The 17,193-nt window shown below is 39.3% G+C and overlaps 1 protein-coding gene across 1 annotated transcript in view; it reads left to right on the forward strand.

Moving 5' to 3' along the window:
• Positions 1-7,284: 7,284 nt before the first annotated feature.
• mcph1 (microcephalin 1) overlaps positions 7,285-17,193 on the forward strand; it is a 28,091-nt gene continuing 18,182 nt past the window's right edge. Inside the window, exons 1-11 of the mRNA XM_030772245.1 lie at positions 7,285-7,321; positions 7,460-7,551; positions 7,645-7,763; positions 8,584-8,671; positions 8,794-8,905; positions 8,983-9,114; positions 9,540-9,632; positions 11,881-12,273; positions 13,120-13,193; positions 16,748-16,785; positions 17,023-17,185. Coding sequence (XP_030628105.1) covers positions 7,285-7,321; positions 7,460-7,551; positions 7,645-7,763; positions 8,584-8,671; positions 8,794-8,905; positions 8,983-9,114; positions 9,540-9,632; positions 11,881-12,273; positions 13,120-13,193; positions 16,748-16,785; positions 17,023-17,185 — 1,341 coding nt within the window. The remainder of the gene's footprint in view (positions 7,322-7,459; positions 7,552-7,644; positions 7,764-8,583; positions 8,672-8,793; positions 8,906-8,982; positions 9,115-9,539; positions 9,633-11,880; positions 12,274-13,119; positions 13,194-16,747; positions 16,786-17,022; positions 17,186-17,193) is intronic.

Genomic DNA, 17,193 nt, shown 5'->3' on the forward strand with positions numbered 1-17,193 from the left:
GTTGGATGTGTTTTGTCCAAAACAAGTCATGAAAGCATCTTGAGCAGAATGCTACAGTCTCTTTCTTAACATAGAACCAACATCACCAAACATTATATTATATGAATGCTATAGTACTCCTTTTTGAGACAGAGTGACTGGCTTAAGAATGTTTTATAATGTAATATAATGATGTAAAACACATATCAACAGCCCAGGTGAGAGCTTGGTTGCGGGGCTGGGGCTTTCCTGTATGTTGAAAGAGAAAACTAATCACTGACAGTTTAGGAAAGCTGTAATCTGCTGATTCATGCTGGCAAACACTTCTTTGTAAAAGAATACACACAGTCCTCCTGAGAGGTTAGTTCTAGAATCACTAACTTACACAATATCATCCTTAGGAGTTAACCCTTTTCAGCAGTTGCTTATTTGTCTTTTGCAGCAAATTGTTATTTTCAGTTTGGTAGAGAAACTCTGTAAAAAAAAACAAAAAAACAAAACTATTCCCACCAGGAGCCCTGTGAACAGCCATATGCCTTAAGCATGTGCATGCTCGATTACAGAGATTTTGAATTCCCAACACCAGAGCATTCATCATACATCATATGGAAGACAATTCGCTATGTCTTTTTTCAGCATACTCTGACTCAAGGCAATCTTCAGGCGTCTCAGACCCAGATCCACTCATGTGTGTTGGACAGTACAGTGATCTTGAATGTGTTCCCCTCCCTCATTACTCATTGAAACTGGTACTGGAACTAAAGAATTTTTTTCCTTTTTTTTTGAGCCGCTTTCAGAGGTTGATGCAAGCTTTGGGTGCTCCTATTGTTTCTGAGATTACTTCAAAAGAAGTTTACACCTTTATTTTGAGGATCACTGCTGTGGCCATGATATAACCCTCAACTTACCGAACAGCAAAGGGCATCTATTTTATGTGCTCGGTTTTACACACCAACACACACACACAAACACATGCAGGCACACACACGCACACACACATGCACACAAATAGACGTACAGACACACAAAGACACACATGCACATTAAAAATACATAGATTTGTCACATAAAGTGCGCTGTGTGTGAGACTATTTCTCCTTCCTTTTTCTCTCATTAAATCAGATGGCAAGGACAGTCAGTGGTCCAGCATATCAATAATTAATCGGCATGCATATTCAGTGAAAAGCTTTTGGACAGCTGCAGAGCAGCCCCAGACAGAGTCTCACCAAAGAAAGAGAACGGCTGCCAGAGCACCCAGTCCGTTTTTCTCCAGCCCTTTTGCCCTCTTAGTGTTTCTCACTCTGTTGGGTCTCTGAAACGTAAAAATGGACTTAAAGAACCAAACTGCAGTGCATTTATTTTAACGCATTTAGTCTGTCAATGCTGTCCTCTTAACTTTACCCAGAATTCCAGTTAGAATTATGCCTGAAAATTTGAATTTAGTTTCTCTGAGTGAATAATTCTTCGGCTCTGCTTTCCTGCGCTTCAGCTCTTAATTATTTACTATTTTTACAGCATTCAGAATATTTATTATAAGGACTGGCTTATTAAACTTGTGTATTAACTCACTCTTTCCTTAGCACACAGTCGTAACCAACGATAAGTGACCAACTCTGTTAAATTGTGTCATTTGTACTGTCCGTTAAATGCCGAATTTCACAATACAGTGTCTTAAGATAACACTGAGTATATCTCATTTATTTGACACCATCCAAACAAGCCGTGAGGCCCCTCCGCTCCTTGAGCCACAAACTGACAGCCCTCAAGTTACCAGAGGGTGCACTTCAGCCTTGTTTTTTGGAGCCCAATTTTATTTCCCCTCAATTTTTCCTCAGTGAGAAGCTCAGGGCTTAAATCGCTTTTGGGTAGTTTGATTCCACTTGTAAACACGGGCATAGTGCATATTTGGTATGCACAGCTGTGCAGGAGAGCTTTGGGCAGATGGTGTAAGCTTTCTGTAGTTGCTTTGTTCAATGTTCAATCGGGCGTGCTATTTTTTTTTTTTTTTTTTTTTACCTCTAACTCTTTTGCCAACTGTAGTCAGGTTAAAAAAAAAAAGTCCTAGCAGTACTCACACACCTCCATTTTTGTTAGACCATGTGCCATCCACCTAAGCACCATGGTGTCAAGCTGTCCCCGAGCAGCTGGGCCCAGTGCATCTGCTCTCTCGTAGCTGAAACCTACCTCACACCAAAATTAATTGGATTACAGGTAGATGCCAATACATGCCGACATGGACAGGCAAGCAGCTGCCAGCTCTTTGAAAATTCCTACTTCACACTGTAATCAAAGGCCTCACTAATCAAAGTATCAGGAGCTCAATGTGAAATGATAACAGACCTTTCTCTTGAATTTTTTTGGCATGTCACAACATTTCAACTAACAAGGATTAAACGAAAGCTCACAAAGAGAGGAAAACTCACTCCTCCTAAAAAGAAAAAAATCCGTTGGGTATTCCTGTTATGTCATCTTCTTACTGGCCTCTTGCAACCTAGAGAAAACAAAGCAGTAGCTATGTGTGTGTATATGTATTGACTAAGTATCTGAGCAGTGGAACAGTGTTGAGAGTTGCCAAGTGCAGTTAACGGTCAGACAAAATAGTGTAATATAAGTATCTTTTGATCAAAATGATATTTTAGTCTTGTCTTCAAGAAACTTAAAGCCATGAACTCATAAACAGTAGATGCTGCCATCTTCAAAGGGGAACATAAAGCAGAGAGCTAGAGACTAAAAAAGAAGGAGAGAGAAAGACAGAGAGAGAGAGAGAGAGAGAATGAATCACATGACAAAACAAAAGCATATTTTCAGGGTTGCTGTTGTCAGGTTGTGAGTAATTAGTGCATGAAATAGAGAGTCCCAACATAAGAGTGATACCCGGGGGATCTATAGTCCAGCCTAAGTCACCTTTCTCCCTTTCTGACCATTTCATGTATGAACTGTATTAAATAATGTAAATTGTTTTAAATAACATAACATATCTTTTACTGATTTTATTTTAAAAACATGTGAAATGTAACTGTGAAGTAGAGCTGACAGTATACCATTCATTCTCTCAAAACAGCAAAAATTTTTATCCAAACAGGCTGTTTTCACTCTGATGTCACAGAGACCTCTACTGGCAGTGGTTCACTACAAGCTGTTGTTTTATATGCTGTGGTCAGTCTATAAATGCTGCGTTGTAAGAGAACATGTCTCAATTTTTTTTTTTTTTAAAAATAATAAGAACTTCAGGGCTGAACACTGCTCAATCCCAAAGACATAACAGCCTTGAAAATTGTAAAAACATAGGTCAGATTGACATACGTGGTATGAAGCAGTCCCACGTGACTGAAAAGCTTCATACTATTACACCTCTCTGATGAACTCCAAATTACTTTACATATGGACCCCCAGTAGGCACTGGTATGTATACTCGGAGTCAGTTCCAGATAAAGTCAAGGTTAGACGATTGAGTAGGGATCCAAAGTGACAGAGAGAGGCAATGGTTCCAGTTCAATCTAGTTTCCCAAAACATTTACAAGATAGGATGATTGGAGCTTAAGCACTGAATCTGTAAGTAAAAACTTGTGTGTCAGAGGGTCCGTGGTTTGTATCTGATGCATTTAGCAAAGGCTAGGTAAATTAAGGCAAAGGGTGTACAAGAAAAGGAAATAGTATGCACACACACAACTATGCACTATTATCAGTTGTGCTAGAGAAGAGCTGGGTGAAAAAGAACCAAAACACACATGTTAACTTCACTGAGGTGACGTGATGGTGTGATGGGTCCAAACATCATCTATTCCACTGTATTTACTGTTATTATGACTCAGAGGATTAGTGCATTGGTGAATTTTAACCCTAGGAGAAAATTAAATATTTACATAAAACACACATTAAATATGCATAGTTTAGAGGTTTGTGCTACAGAGTCAGCTGAGGTTCCAGTGTCCTGCTCTCATGAAGGAGTGTAACTCAGAAAATCAATTGAGTATTCTCCTAATGAATTCATGTGGCAGTGGTGACTATAGTGATGGATAATGATGGGGGCTGTGTTGAGTACTGCTGGATCAAATGGTAATTATTGCTCTCAGTCTTGTATTGTTTATACACTTACGACAAAATTAAAAACTAAAAAAAATTAAAATTCAGTGCATGAGAACTTATTAGCAGTGAGTAAAGATGTATGGTTTCAAAGACATTTTGCAGAGGGTGTCTGACCTGATCATGCAAATAAATTCTATTTATTTAACGATGAACTGTCCATTCATCATTTTCTTATAATTGTTTTGTTTTGTTCTGCATGTTGTGGAAATGACACAAACAAGAAAGAAAGAAAGAAAGAAAGAAAGATTACTTTAGGGTGCTTTCACACTAGAGCTTTTGGTGCGGACCCGGGTCCGCTTGAGTTGTTGGTACAGTTCGTTTTGTTAGAGTGAACGCTGTTTTCCGAACTAGGGTGCGGACCAAGGGACCGTACCCGAGTCCTCCGGAAAACAAAGGTCTGGGATCAGCCATTAATTTCACAATCACTGACCAGGGGGGTATTTAGGAAAGCAGGTTTAGTGAAAACAGTTAACTCAGAGCAAGTAGTAAACCTCCTAACAGAAGAGCCCTACGGCTTTGTTTTGCTAGGAAAATGAAGCCACAGGGCTCCTCTATTAGGAGGTTTACTCGCAAGAATTCAAAGTGATATCTTCTTGTATAAATAAAATACGTCACCCCTTTTCTGATATTGACAACTATAACTAAGAATTCCATGTAAGTTTTTACTGTAAGACCCATAACAATAAAACGATGGTTAAAAGACAATTAAAAAGGTTTGAGAGACTGGGTTGTACTCTGTGTAACAGGGTTGAATTTAAGATAACAGGGTTGTGCCTTACTGTAAACCTAGTGGCCTATAAAGATTGTTTACACACATTTACAGTGAATTAGTTTTCACTCACCTTTAGTTGATGCACTTATTAATGCTGCACTTAAAAGGAAATATAGATGAATGTATCTTACTCTAGATTATCGAATCAAATAGGTTAGCTGAACCAGTAGAAAATATTAACTGCTATCAAACTGTGTTTGACATGTGTATAGTGCATGTAGAAATTACTACTGCCATAACACATCAGGAATCTATGAGTATTAGCAGTTATTCATTAATATTTTTGTAATATTTTGACATTCGCAATTAGCTCTTCTACTAGAAGGTTTGCTACTTGCTCTGAGTTAACTAACTCAAGCTGCTTTCACGCTTGGTCCATTTTGCTGGTCCGTACCCGAGTGCGATCCCAGACCCTTGTTTTCCGGAGGACTCGGGTACGGTCCCTTGGTCCGCACCCAAGTTCGGAAAACAGCGTTCGCTCCAACAAAACGAACTGTACCAACGGCTCAAGCGGACCCGGTTTTCACTAAACCTGCTTTCTGAAATACCCCCAGTATTGAATTTTAGTATGTGCTCATAAATTGTACCTCATCACAAATGATTTATTTGTATTGCCGTACAACATCCTATAGCTTACCTCACTCCACAATACCCCACAGTATACAAGCAGCCTATCATTGTATAGTGACATTGTATAGTGATTGTCGTCACACAGTCAGAATAATAAACGAACAAACAAAGAAATGTTGACTCTCACATGTGAGTGTAGCGTCTTGCCCATCACCACAAAAGCATGTGAGGGTATCAACCAATGATTAATTAGGCGCAATCTTTTTTCCCAAGATGCATTTCAAACCAAATAGACGCGCGCATCAAGTGGGGCTGATCCGAGAGGGAACTTTACGTTTTGGAAGTTGTTTAGCTAGCCCTCGCCTGTCCGAGTCTGGAAATGATTCAAACTTTTATATAATTACATAATTATCCACGAGAAACCATGGCACAAGGATTCATTTAGGTAACTAAAGCACAGTTGTCAGGCAGTTATTTTGGAGTGTGTTTGTATGACGCATAGTTTGTCTGGTTATGCAGATGAGCGAGCTAGCAGTTGTCTTGTTAGGCAGACTAGCTAACTAACCTAGGTTACTTTTTCAGAAATGTAGCCAGCAAAGTTTAGGACTGTATTCAGTCGTTTAGTTAATTGACGTTAAAATTAATAATACTGCCAGAAAAGCTGTGCGGTCAGTCATTTGTCAGTCAGGTTAAATCATTACATGCTATGCTTAAAATGTCATACCAAATATAAAGCGAGACGCGCTTTCAATCTGTAGGAAGCTGTAACTTGTCGGATAGTTGCTCAATTCGGACGATAACATTATTTTATCATGTCAGTTAACAGAAATCATCAATGTCCATATGTATCTTTAGGGCTAAGAAACCAGGAATTAACATTTAAAGATAATTCGCGGGTTTGACCTCCCTATTTTGCTAATATGGTTGTCATTACGTAAATTGCGTCATTTACGGCTAAATATTTTGAGTTCAGTGATTTATAAACCCGGATTAGAGGCACATTTTAACAGCTATTGAAATTACACATCGGTAGCACATGTAGGCCTGTATAAAAACATTTTGTGTGTGAAAACATCGTTATTAACGTTATCGTCAGTAATAAGACCTGTTAGACCAAGAACTCCTGTAAAGTTCAGCATATGTACAGGGTAAACAAATACACTGCAAATGTATTGATGGTGTAAGCAGTTCTCTGGTTTTAAAATTTACATTGTAATTGAAATTAGACTGGAAAACGTGCCGTTTGTGTCATTACGGAGGATAGGACTTTCCATTTGGGTCTCCACGGCCCCCTTACGTGTTCTTGGTCTGTAGTAGTCGCTGATACGTTATTTGTTTTGGATTTTACTCGGGTATAATTTAAATGTCATCCGCATGTGAGATGGACAGTAAGCGTTAGTTTTAGCTGTTAAAACAAAATCCCCCAGCGTAAGTCAGAAAAGGTTAGAGCTCCCTTCTAGGTTCTTGTAATAGTTTTCCCCTATTCTGTAGAGGGAGTTTGTCCTTACCACTGTTGCCCCAGGCATGCCCATTCTGAAGGGGCCTCAGGCCTATGTCCCTGTAAAGCTACTTTGTGGCCATATCTATTTCACTGCAAAAGCCCAATACAAATAAAAATTGAATTGAATTTTGTTAAGTGCACAGAGTCATTACATTGTTCATGGTTCTGGTCAGCAAGTGCATCAGGGTGTATCTTATCTGTGTAGTCTCCAAAAATGAATGTCCAAATTGTGCCAGCTCCAAAAAGTTCCTTTTCTGGACTCACTGGTGAACCCACTAACCTGTTAAAAGGGTTTAGACAGGAACAGTATTTTTAACTGATATGTGCTATGTGCAGAGTCGGGGACAGCTGTTTTCACAGTCGTCTTAATACAGCAATGACTACAAAGAGCAATGCTGCTGCAATCCTCAAAGGTACTGATGATGCAGTTTTTGTTTATGTATGTTAAATTTCTGACCACTGTTACTCATGTAAGAGTGAGATTAAAGGAAAGATGAGAATATATGACTTGATTGTTATTCGTGTTGCTTATGTTTGTTCTGAACTTACAGATGTTGTTGCGTACGTTGATGTGTGGTCCTCAAGCAAGACTGAGAATTACTCTGAGCCTTTCATTCACCAGCTTCTTCAAATGGGTGCAGAGGTAAGCAGCATCACTTTGGTCATTGTTTTTAAATGCTTTCATAGATATGATTTCCTGAAATTGATTATCTACAGCCTGTCCCTGACCTGACAGGTCTCGAAAACATTCAGCAAACAAGTCACCCACGTAGTGTTCAAACACGGTCGCCAGTCCACATGGAATAAAGCCAAGAGTACCGGTGCCAAACTCGTGTCTGTCCTCTGGGTGGACAGGTAAAACTTCTCACAAACACCTCTAAAACTCAGCTGAATGAAAAACATTGGCATGCCATGTCAAACATTTTCTGTAGGGTCTTAATTTTTGTCATTATAAAATCAATAGTTGCAGTGTATCATGTTTAGAGATCTGTTTGTTTTCCACCCATGGTCTTATTAAGTCTCACACTCAGACTTTTTATGGCAATTCTTATGGTTTTGTCTGTTGTGAAACAGCTACTTGAAATTGTGTTTTGGTTACTGTTGCCCAGCACTTGAACCTCATAATAATGTGAGTGGACTGTTTTCTTGGGTAGAGCTACTTCACTTTGTGCACAGTGTCCTCATCACCTTGTGCCAGTAACTGCAAAATCTGCACCTTCTTGTTTTATTGCTTCACTGTTGCATCATTTGTTAGGACTGAACAAGAGGAAAAGTGTCATTCAGATAACCTTATGCTTTTTTTTTTTTTTTCTAAAAATGGGTATGTAATGACCTTGTGGTTTTGCATTCATTTTTTTCTTTTTGTTTTGCCATAGTTTATATTGTCTTTAGGATTTCAGTTCTCACTTTGAGGGTCAGTTTAATGTTGAATTTGGTGGTTGTTTTTAGTTGACTTCACCACCATCTGTACATGCTCTGTGGGGATTTAGTAACTTTTCATATATTTAGTCTGCTCATTTACATCTGGCCTCTACTTCACATGTTCCTGCATTTCCCACATCAACCATAAGATGTCTCTTGCCATTTAAATAACAAATTACCTGAGAGTACATGTGTACATCTGTTTAGCCGGATTCTGATTTCTTATGACACTTTGCCCTTAATTCTTGTGTAGATGCAGAGAAAACAGTGAACATGTGGATGAAGATCTTTTTCCTGCTGTGAATGAAGAGAGTAAAGTCACTCATATAAACAAGAGAACAGTAAGATTTTCTCACGTGTCCTACTCATTCATAATAATGTTGTATACTTATCGTACGTGAGCTTTGCCCTTTCTTTGTTCTTTATATCTTTCTCATCCTTTTCCCTTTTTTTTATTTAAAAGCATCGCTGTATGCAACCAAGAGACATTCCTGTGAGGACACCTGAAAATGACAAACGCTTAAAAAGGAAACTGGACAGAATGGTTGGAGGCCTTATATCTTCATCTCCTGTCGGTGAGGAGTCAGGGCTTTTCTAAGAGTGCTCTGTGTTTGTTTTGGAGCGTTCTTATTTGTAATGCTTTTCCATACAGTTTCAGACACGTCGCCGCTCATCATCGACGAGGAGAACGGAATAGTGTACAGCCCTTCGTCCAGAAGAGCTGATACTATGGCTCAGCGACTGAGGGAAATGAGAGAAAAAAGGGAAAATCTCTCTCCAACTGGTATATTGTCCCTGGTTTTATGTCCATACTCTGTTGTATTGACTCATCATGATGGGGGTCCGGTAATGTCACTCACACTTCCCTCAGAGTGGTAGAAGATTGTATATTTTATGATTTGATGTTTTACTGTAGGATAAGTACACTGAGATGTCAGCATTTGATTAAATGTCATATCAGTGTACTGTCCACTAGTGGGCCTCGGATTTAGCAGTGTTTCAAGAGAAGTTGCATGGAGCTCTCAGATATTACATTAGCATCCAACCACTTTGAAGTGATTGTGAGAGATATTTCCTGTTATTGCAGTTGTCAAGATGAGATCTGAGTTTTTCACGATGGTGCACAAACACACCTAACCTGAAAATGTTTATGTTTTAGTGTAGTGTGTTGATGTGACCAAATCTGAGTAACATTATTCTCTTTGTCAGCTTCACAGATGGTGGAGTCCAGATTATCACTGGAGGCCTCAGTCAAGCCATCTCTTGGTAGCACCCCAGCACAGTCTTTTACTCAGCTGCTAGGTCAGAACATTTCAAAAGAATTTCTGTTGATTTGTTTAATACCACATGATAGCTTAGACATAGAACAATTTCCAAGTTATTTCTTAGTGTTAGATCAGTTTTTCATGGTTCCTGCGGATCCTTAAAAAGTCTTAAAAGGCATTGAATTCATTCATTTAAAAATAAGGCCTTAATTAGTATTAAAATCATTCTTTCAAAGGTCTTAAAAGTGCTAAGACATGGGAAGTAGGATTGTTTTTTTCTGACATTGCAATTTAAAATCTCAAAATAATCGATAACATCTATTTTTTAAATAATTTACGGAATGCCTCTCACATTAATGGCACGCAGATCAGGATAGCGGAGCCTAGAACACTCGTATTCTGTTTGTGGCCTGGATGCTCAGAGCAGATGCACTGTCCGCGATAGCTAGCGACAACGGGACATGGGGACGTGCAAATTCATTGAAAATTGACTGTCCAACCAAGATTTCACGGCATGGCTGAAACTGATACCTGGCAACAACCATTAACAAACATTATGTTAAAGGGATGCATTGGTGCGTCCATGTTGTCTATTTGCATACAAATGAAATGAATATCTATTTCCCTTAGGGGATAAGATACACATCACATATTCAGTTATTACCATTATGATCAAATCGTTATTCACATGTCATGAGAAATCAAACTCATGATTTGAATTTCAAGTATTTTTCGTAGATTGTGCAGCCTGTATGAGCTGATATTATTGAACTGATCTCAAATGCACTCCATTGTAAACTAGCGGGCTTATCATCTACACACAGAGGTGTGAGAATGCACAGAATGCCTGTTGGCTGCTCAGTGATGTGTCCAGACCTTGAATAATATGAATGTGGTATATTTTGAATAGCCACTATAACATTTCAACAGCATCGCAGTATTTCTCAGACTGATAAAGTCGTATAAAAGATTGACTAATTAACGACAACTCATTTTCAAAAACTTTCCTTGGTGGGACTGTCCATTTCCGCTGCTTTTATCAATGAGAGGGAGGTTATCTTCACTGGATGGTATCAAGCCATTAAGACGGGAATGAGAATCCGAGCGCACACGGAAAAAAAAAAAGATTTTGTTGTACAAGTTTTTGTCGGACCTCTTAGGAGCCTATGCAAATTAGTTACGCCACATAAAACATGCTAATATTTAAGCTTCAGTATGAAGAATACACTTTATTTATAATTTAGTTGTAAAGTTGGTCTTAAATTTCATTTCTAGTGGCATTAAAAAAGGCTTAAAGTCTTAAATCTAACTTGCCTTGAGCTGTAGGAACTGTGGTTTTTTATCTTCAGAGTGTTGCATGGATTGTGAAGCCTCTCTGTTCATCTGCTTTTTAGTCTCTACATCGTGAATTTAGAGTTTCTTTTCTAGGAGAACTTTTTTTTTTTAAGTTGTCTGGTTTGGCTTAAAATGTTGGCCAGAATTGTTTTGTTCATATAGCTTTTTGCATTTACATTTAAATTGATCATACTTTCTTGTTTTTTGGTTTTTTTGGTCCAATTTTCCTGACTCTGTAGACGAAGAGGAGTCAGATATCACAAACCCACACAGTGAATCCCCTGAGAAGAAAGATAAAGGAATGAAACAACACAGTGATGCAATATTGACTATAGAGCCTGTTACTGACAAAAGAACGCACAAAACGGATATTTTAGGATCATTTGAATCATCAGACAATCTAGCCAAACAGAACACTCCATCTCCACCAAAGAAAAGACCCAGGAGATCTTCAGTTAGAAGTGGTGGAGCAAAGAAGCAGTCATCTCTTAAAAGTTTCTTTCATAATGCAGGACCAGTAATGGATAAGAGTTCAGAGTTTAAAGCTGAACTTGACAATAAAAGCCAGGAACAATCTGGAAAGTCATGTGATAAAAGTGAAAAGACTAAGAGCAATTTTCCCTCTGAAAGTGCGCTATCACGGACCAAAACCAAACTAAGCAAAACTATCCAGACACGTAAAGAAACACAAGCCGGTTTAGATCATTTTAGTAAATCCTTGAGTTATACGTCTTCTACCTCAGTAACATCTAAAGAAACACAAGCCTGTTTAGGTAATGTTAGTAAATCCTTGAATTGTGCGTCTTCTACCTCAGTAACAGAGTGCAGTGAAGGGCAGTGTAGTTTTCCAGACTCTTCAGAGTTTGTTCCAAAGGTCTCCCATCAAAGAAAAAAGGCTGGAGTCAGTCAGCACACATCAGTCGGCTTTTCCAATGTTTCCCCTCACACAGAAGATGACAGCGTGTTTGAGGACTATTTTTCACCAGCTAACAACACTTCAAGGTGCAGAACCCTTTTGCTAAAGTCAGCCTCAGAGTTGAAGCACTTACCCTCTTTTGAACTGGAGCCTGTCTCTGGAAAACAAGCATGGACCAAAAGCAATAGCAATGGGCCACCAAGCAGGAAGAGAAAGCTCAAAGTCAGCGGTGAAGAGCAGTCATTTAGTCAGATGAATACAGCTGCTAAGCCAAATGACATTCTCCTGGACCACAAGACTGTGCCAGCTGTTTCCAAATCTGAGGAGCAAAAGAAAGAACCTGCAAGCAAAAAACTGAAGACAAGATCGAAGCAGAACTCTTTAACGCTTTCTGAAGACAATGAAGCTAAAAGACTTCTTAATGACAGTGCTGCTGGAGGGAAGAAATTATCAGCAGACGGCTCATTTCTCTCAGCACATGGCTTCATTGCTGCTAAAGGAGAGCCAAAGGCTGTGAGAAATGCCAAGCCTCAGCCCCCGCCCAAACAAAATGAGACGATACAGAAAGCTGTACAAAGTATGTGAATCCTTTCCTACAACCGCCATGATGCTGCAATGTGTTAAACCAGTAGACTAAAGACATTTCTTTCTTTCATGGTAAAAAAAAACCCCATAGCTTTTTAAATTGCCGAGGAGTTCTGTTGAAGTCTTTTTCTTTAAACAATGCAATATCCTGCTTTACAGTCCACAAATAGATTTGATATTGCATTGAATTCTGTGACAGTTATTTTCTATCAATCTATTTGACATTATTTCCTCATGTGCTCCAACTGTTAATTACAGTAGTATATGTTCAGTGTTTGCCTTCATTCATAGAGATTTTCCGTTCATGATAGTTTCTGAAGTATTTCGGCTCAACTTACCATGAAACAGCTTTACTGAACTGTGAAGGGTTTAACAATATCAATGAATGGTCAGTTTTGTGAATGTTTTTCTTTCTAATGCTCTTCTCAGAATGAATAGCGCTTGTGATGATTTTGAAATGGACTTGTCTTAATAAAAACATTTTAATGTTGGAGGCATGTTATCATGTGTTCCACATGAAGTATTTTGTGTTGAACCACCCCCCCCCCCCCCACCCCCAAAAAAAAGCAAGTGCATTGGCCTGAGGCATATGTGTGGTACTCAGCTGTTTACATGCACCTGCGCTCTGCTCAGCTCAACTGACTTTTCTGTATATTTTCAGTTTTAGGTGAAGGAAATAAAAACGCAGTTGATGGGCTCAGTGAGAGAAGTTCTGAAATGGGTAGCAAAAAGAGAACTATGACAATGGACAAATACTCTAAGGTAAAGTAGATCAAGTTTAAAACTGAAGTAGATGTAGTTTTAGTCTCTCTTTGCATAGTTGTTGACTTTCTATGTGTTTGTTAGACTCGTGCAAGCAAAGCCTAGATTGATTTATGTGTAGTCATCCTCTCCAAGATAGTATCCACAGTCCAAAATCTGTTTAGTCGAAAACAATCGTAAACCTTCACATGACAATGCTTAGGACTGGTTTTTAAATTTGTTTGGAGAGAGACTTTTTTTAAAAAAACAAGTGTTTCCAATATGTCTATCAGTCAAGTAGTTACATCACATCACTGTGGTTTACAGACATCAAAATTGTTCTGAATTACTCTTCCGTATTCTGTGGTAATTCACTTTAAGAATAATGTGATGTATCTCATGAGTGGAGTGTTTGCTTCCAGACTCTTAGACAGCTCACAAACATTGTGTGTCTGCTTAATTATGCATCGTTAATCATAAGCATTGTCACACTCAAAACATGTTCCTCTGAACAATGTTGCATTACTTCAGCTGACAACAACTTGACATAGGTGATGAACTTGAAATTTTGCTTCAGTTAAAGAATTGGACGTTTTGCCTTGCTCTTTTAGCCTCTGTGGAGTAGTGTAGCGTAGCGCAGTAGTAACATGTCACTGTTGGCTTTGAAGTGTGCTTATTTGCATGGTTCTTCGTCGTTTTGGTTTCCTGTGCGTCATGTTTTTATCTGTGACATGCACCTGGCCCAGTCATCCTTTTACATTCCCTCACCCTGAACTAAACTTCATTTCTCTTCATAAAGGGTATCTCAGAGCTTTCATCTCCACCATGGGCCTTGTTTGATTTCACTTCCATGTATACTGTATCACCATCCACTCTACTTTATCCTTGGCTCATATCAGAGTATGTGTCTGACATCACTCTTTTCTGAGGGATTATTTTAACAAAGAACGTTTTCTGCTACATATGTGTTAATGTTTCACCTCCAGAGAACCAAATGCAAGCCAGTGCCTTTGTGCATTCTGTGACGTAGCGTCAGCTGAGATCAAAGACGAGGGCTTAACCTCTCCTCTGTTGATCTTGATGTATAGAGTGATAAACGGAGATACAGGATAGAGGAGGCCAGTGATACCACCCTTTGAAATCTGATGATCTGACATGGGTCTTTGTTTCATTAACACCCTAGCGACTGAAGCATTTCATCCACATTTACTGTATTTTTATAGTCTTTCATTTAGAAATCTCAGCAAACAAGGGAATGTTGGGCCTTTTTTGTACTTAAGGGTAAATGAAATGTTTTGGCATTTTTATAAATGTCCATGCCCAAAGCATTCTTTTACCGTATGTTAAGAATATTTGTAGGACCCACCCCACTCCGCCCCCAAATAGCAAAAAACATGTAGCCTGAAGCAAGGTAAAGTGCAGAATTAATTTGTGTGTTTGTATTCAGTAAGATGTTCCCCTGTGGATGCACTCAGCGGTAGGTGAAACATGCTCACATACACTTGTAATCCATGGTCCTGAGTGTTATGATCTCAAACAACAGTGGCGTAAAATAGTCCGTTTTTGTCCTTCTAGACAGACTAAATGAGAACACCATGAACGACTGAGCCGAACACAGAGAAGGAAGACTTCAGCAGATTATATTCTGACTGAGTGCAACCAGAGGAGTATTGCCTTTCCATGAGTTTATTGTGTAATCTTATTGAGAGGCAATCTAATCTATGTTCCCTGAAAAGTGCTTTTAATAGGCACTTTCAGCCTTGGCTGCCCTCCCCCACCCAGTGAGGGAAGGACTTAAGTGGGAATCGACCACCCTTTCTGTATATCAATAGAGGACTGAATCATATCAGAGTGCACGAACCGACCAGCAAGCCGAATGTGTCATACGCCAAAGAATTTCCTTCATTTGTGCTGGGTGTATTGGAAACAAGTTCTTGCAGCAGTTCACACCAATGCTTTGTCTTTATTTTGCTGGACCTACATTTAAGGAGTTTCAGCCAAAAGCTTGAGTATTCTTTAACCCATGCCAGAAAATCCCTTCCATGAACTACAGGCATTGTGTCCACTCACTGGACCAGATTTATTCAAAGTGATAGCCCCAGAGTAGTAATAAAAAAAAATTAGACCTAGTTTTCTTCACATCTTTTGTTCCTATTATTTTTCCCCTATCTAGTCATGCTTGAAAATAAGAAACATGTAAGGATTAGTTTGTCACTGGTGTCAAATACTTTAAGGTTCGCCTAGTGCTGAAAGCCCCTTTTTTTTTTTTTTTTAAAGGGTGCTTGTTTTACCTCTGAAAACAGTTTTCTCAGACTTACTGTACCACCTCTAAATAAGATTTTTGGAGTAAACGTCAGCTTAAAGGCAGAGTGTAGGTATTCTGTCAGTGTCTATTGTGTTGTGGGCAGTCCATTTGATGAATGATGCTGCACACCATGACTCCAGACCAAAAGCTAGAGGTGAATACCATGACAACAATGAGGCTATTCAGAGGAAACTGAACAATATGCCAACATTTCAGCAGCTGGTTGAGAAATGTTTTAAAATCGATAGGGCTTACAAAGTTGTTTGAATAGGTGTGAGAACTTTAGTGGTTTTGAGGTTTGTTAAATGAAAGATGTCTTTTTTTTTTTTCCCCCTCTTCAGTGAACGAAACCGTTTTTCATGGTTTTTGCATTTCAAGACTCCACTCTTTCACAGGCTTCCTGTTGTGACGGGTGAGGCTGTGGGTGTGGAATAGTTTTCATTTTTCTTTGACACAGCTACTGTTTCCCATATTGTAAGATCATCGTGGAGAATATCATACCATAGCTCAGTAGATAACTTATGGTACTATATCTTTGATGTCCACTATGATGTTTCATCCCTCTTCAGATACAGGCAAAAGTTACCTCAAAGTAAAAGTAGTGTGATTTCCTCTCTCGTCTGTTTACGGCTGACCCTTACACTTTTACTTTTCGGCAAAAAAAAAAGCATTCGTCCTGTCCAAAACATCACACAAAGTTTGAAATATAATCAAACTGATATTGCAGTATTAGACACTTGGTTGTTTTGTCCACTGAAACAGCATTGAGGGTGCACATCTGACGACATATTGTGAGGGTTTCAGTGAGCGTTTCTTTATTATGTAACGTATGGTCCTGCTGTTTTGGCCAGCTTGTGTACTGAGGGACCTAAGCATTTACTTCCTGCGGGGAAACGGGGAGGAAGAGCTGTGTGTGACCATGGCTCAGGTGTTTGTGTTGAAGACCTGTTGTACTGGGGCCAAGGTACAGGGGACGGATGAAGCTGGGCCACGCAGCCCTGGCTCCACTTTATTCAAACAACACTCTTAACTGCTTTTCCCTGGTCACGACCTTGGGCTTTCTTTTCCTCTCTGCTCACCAAATATGCAGATATATCCGGCACGTGTTCCTCCTGAAAGAACACAGCCTCGTGAAGACAGTATTGTTTACTTGGACTTGTTGTGCCACAATATTAAATAAATTGGACGGGGTTGTGTATTTTGGTATTTTGATGAATAGAAATTGGGTTGTAATTGTATAATGTGAATATCTGTGTTTATTTCCTTTCAGGCAAAGAGAACCTTGGTAATGACGAGCATGCCAACTGAGTGAGTACCTTGTGTTCCTGATATCCCGCAGAAGAATTTAGCCATCATCTGAACAGGACAGAAATCATTTGGATATAATGTTTTCACCTTGGGGCTTCAATTTCTTTAATGTAAATTAATTGCTTGATCTGGCACAATGGCTTTCAGTAAAAAGCAGGCAACCACAGATTAAAGAGAAAACAGGAAATAGTTGTTGTTGGAATTTTGACACTCTTTTTGTGTGTGTGTGTGTGTTAGAAAGCAGCACACAGTGCTGCAGGTGGTAAACAGCCTGGGTGGTTTCACTGTTGTGGACACAGTGTGTGAAAGCACCACTCATGTGGTGACCGGCAGCCCACGGCGCACCCTCAACGTGCTCCTAGGTATTGCCCGCGGCTGCTGGATTCTGTCCTTTGAGTGGGTGTGTAC

Source organism: Chanos chanos, chromosome 4 (assembly GCF_902362185.1).
Source record: "Chanos chanos chromosome 4, fChaCha1.1, whole genome shotgun sequence".
Taxonomy (NCBI): domain Eukaryota; kingdom Metazoa; phylum Chordata; class Actinopteri; order Gonorynchiformes; family Chanidae; genus Chanos; species Chanos chanos.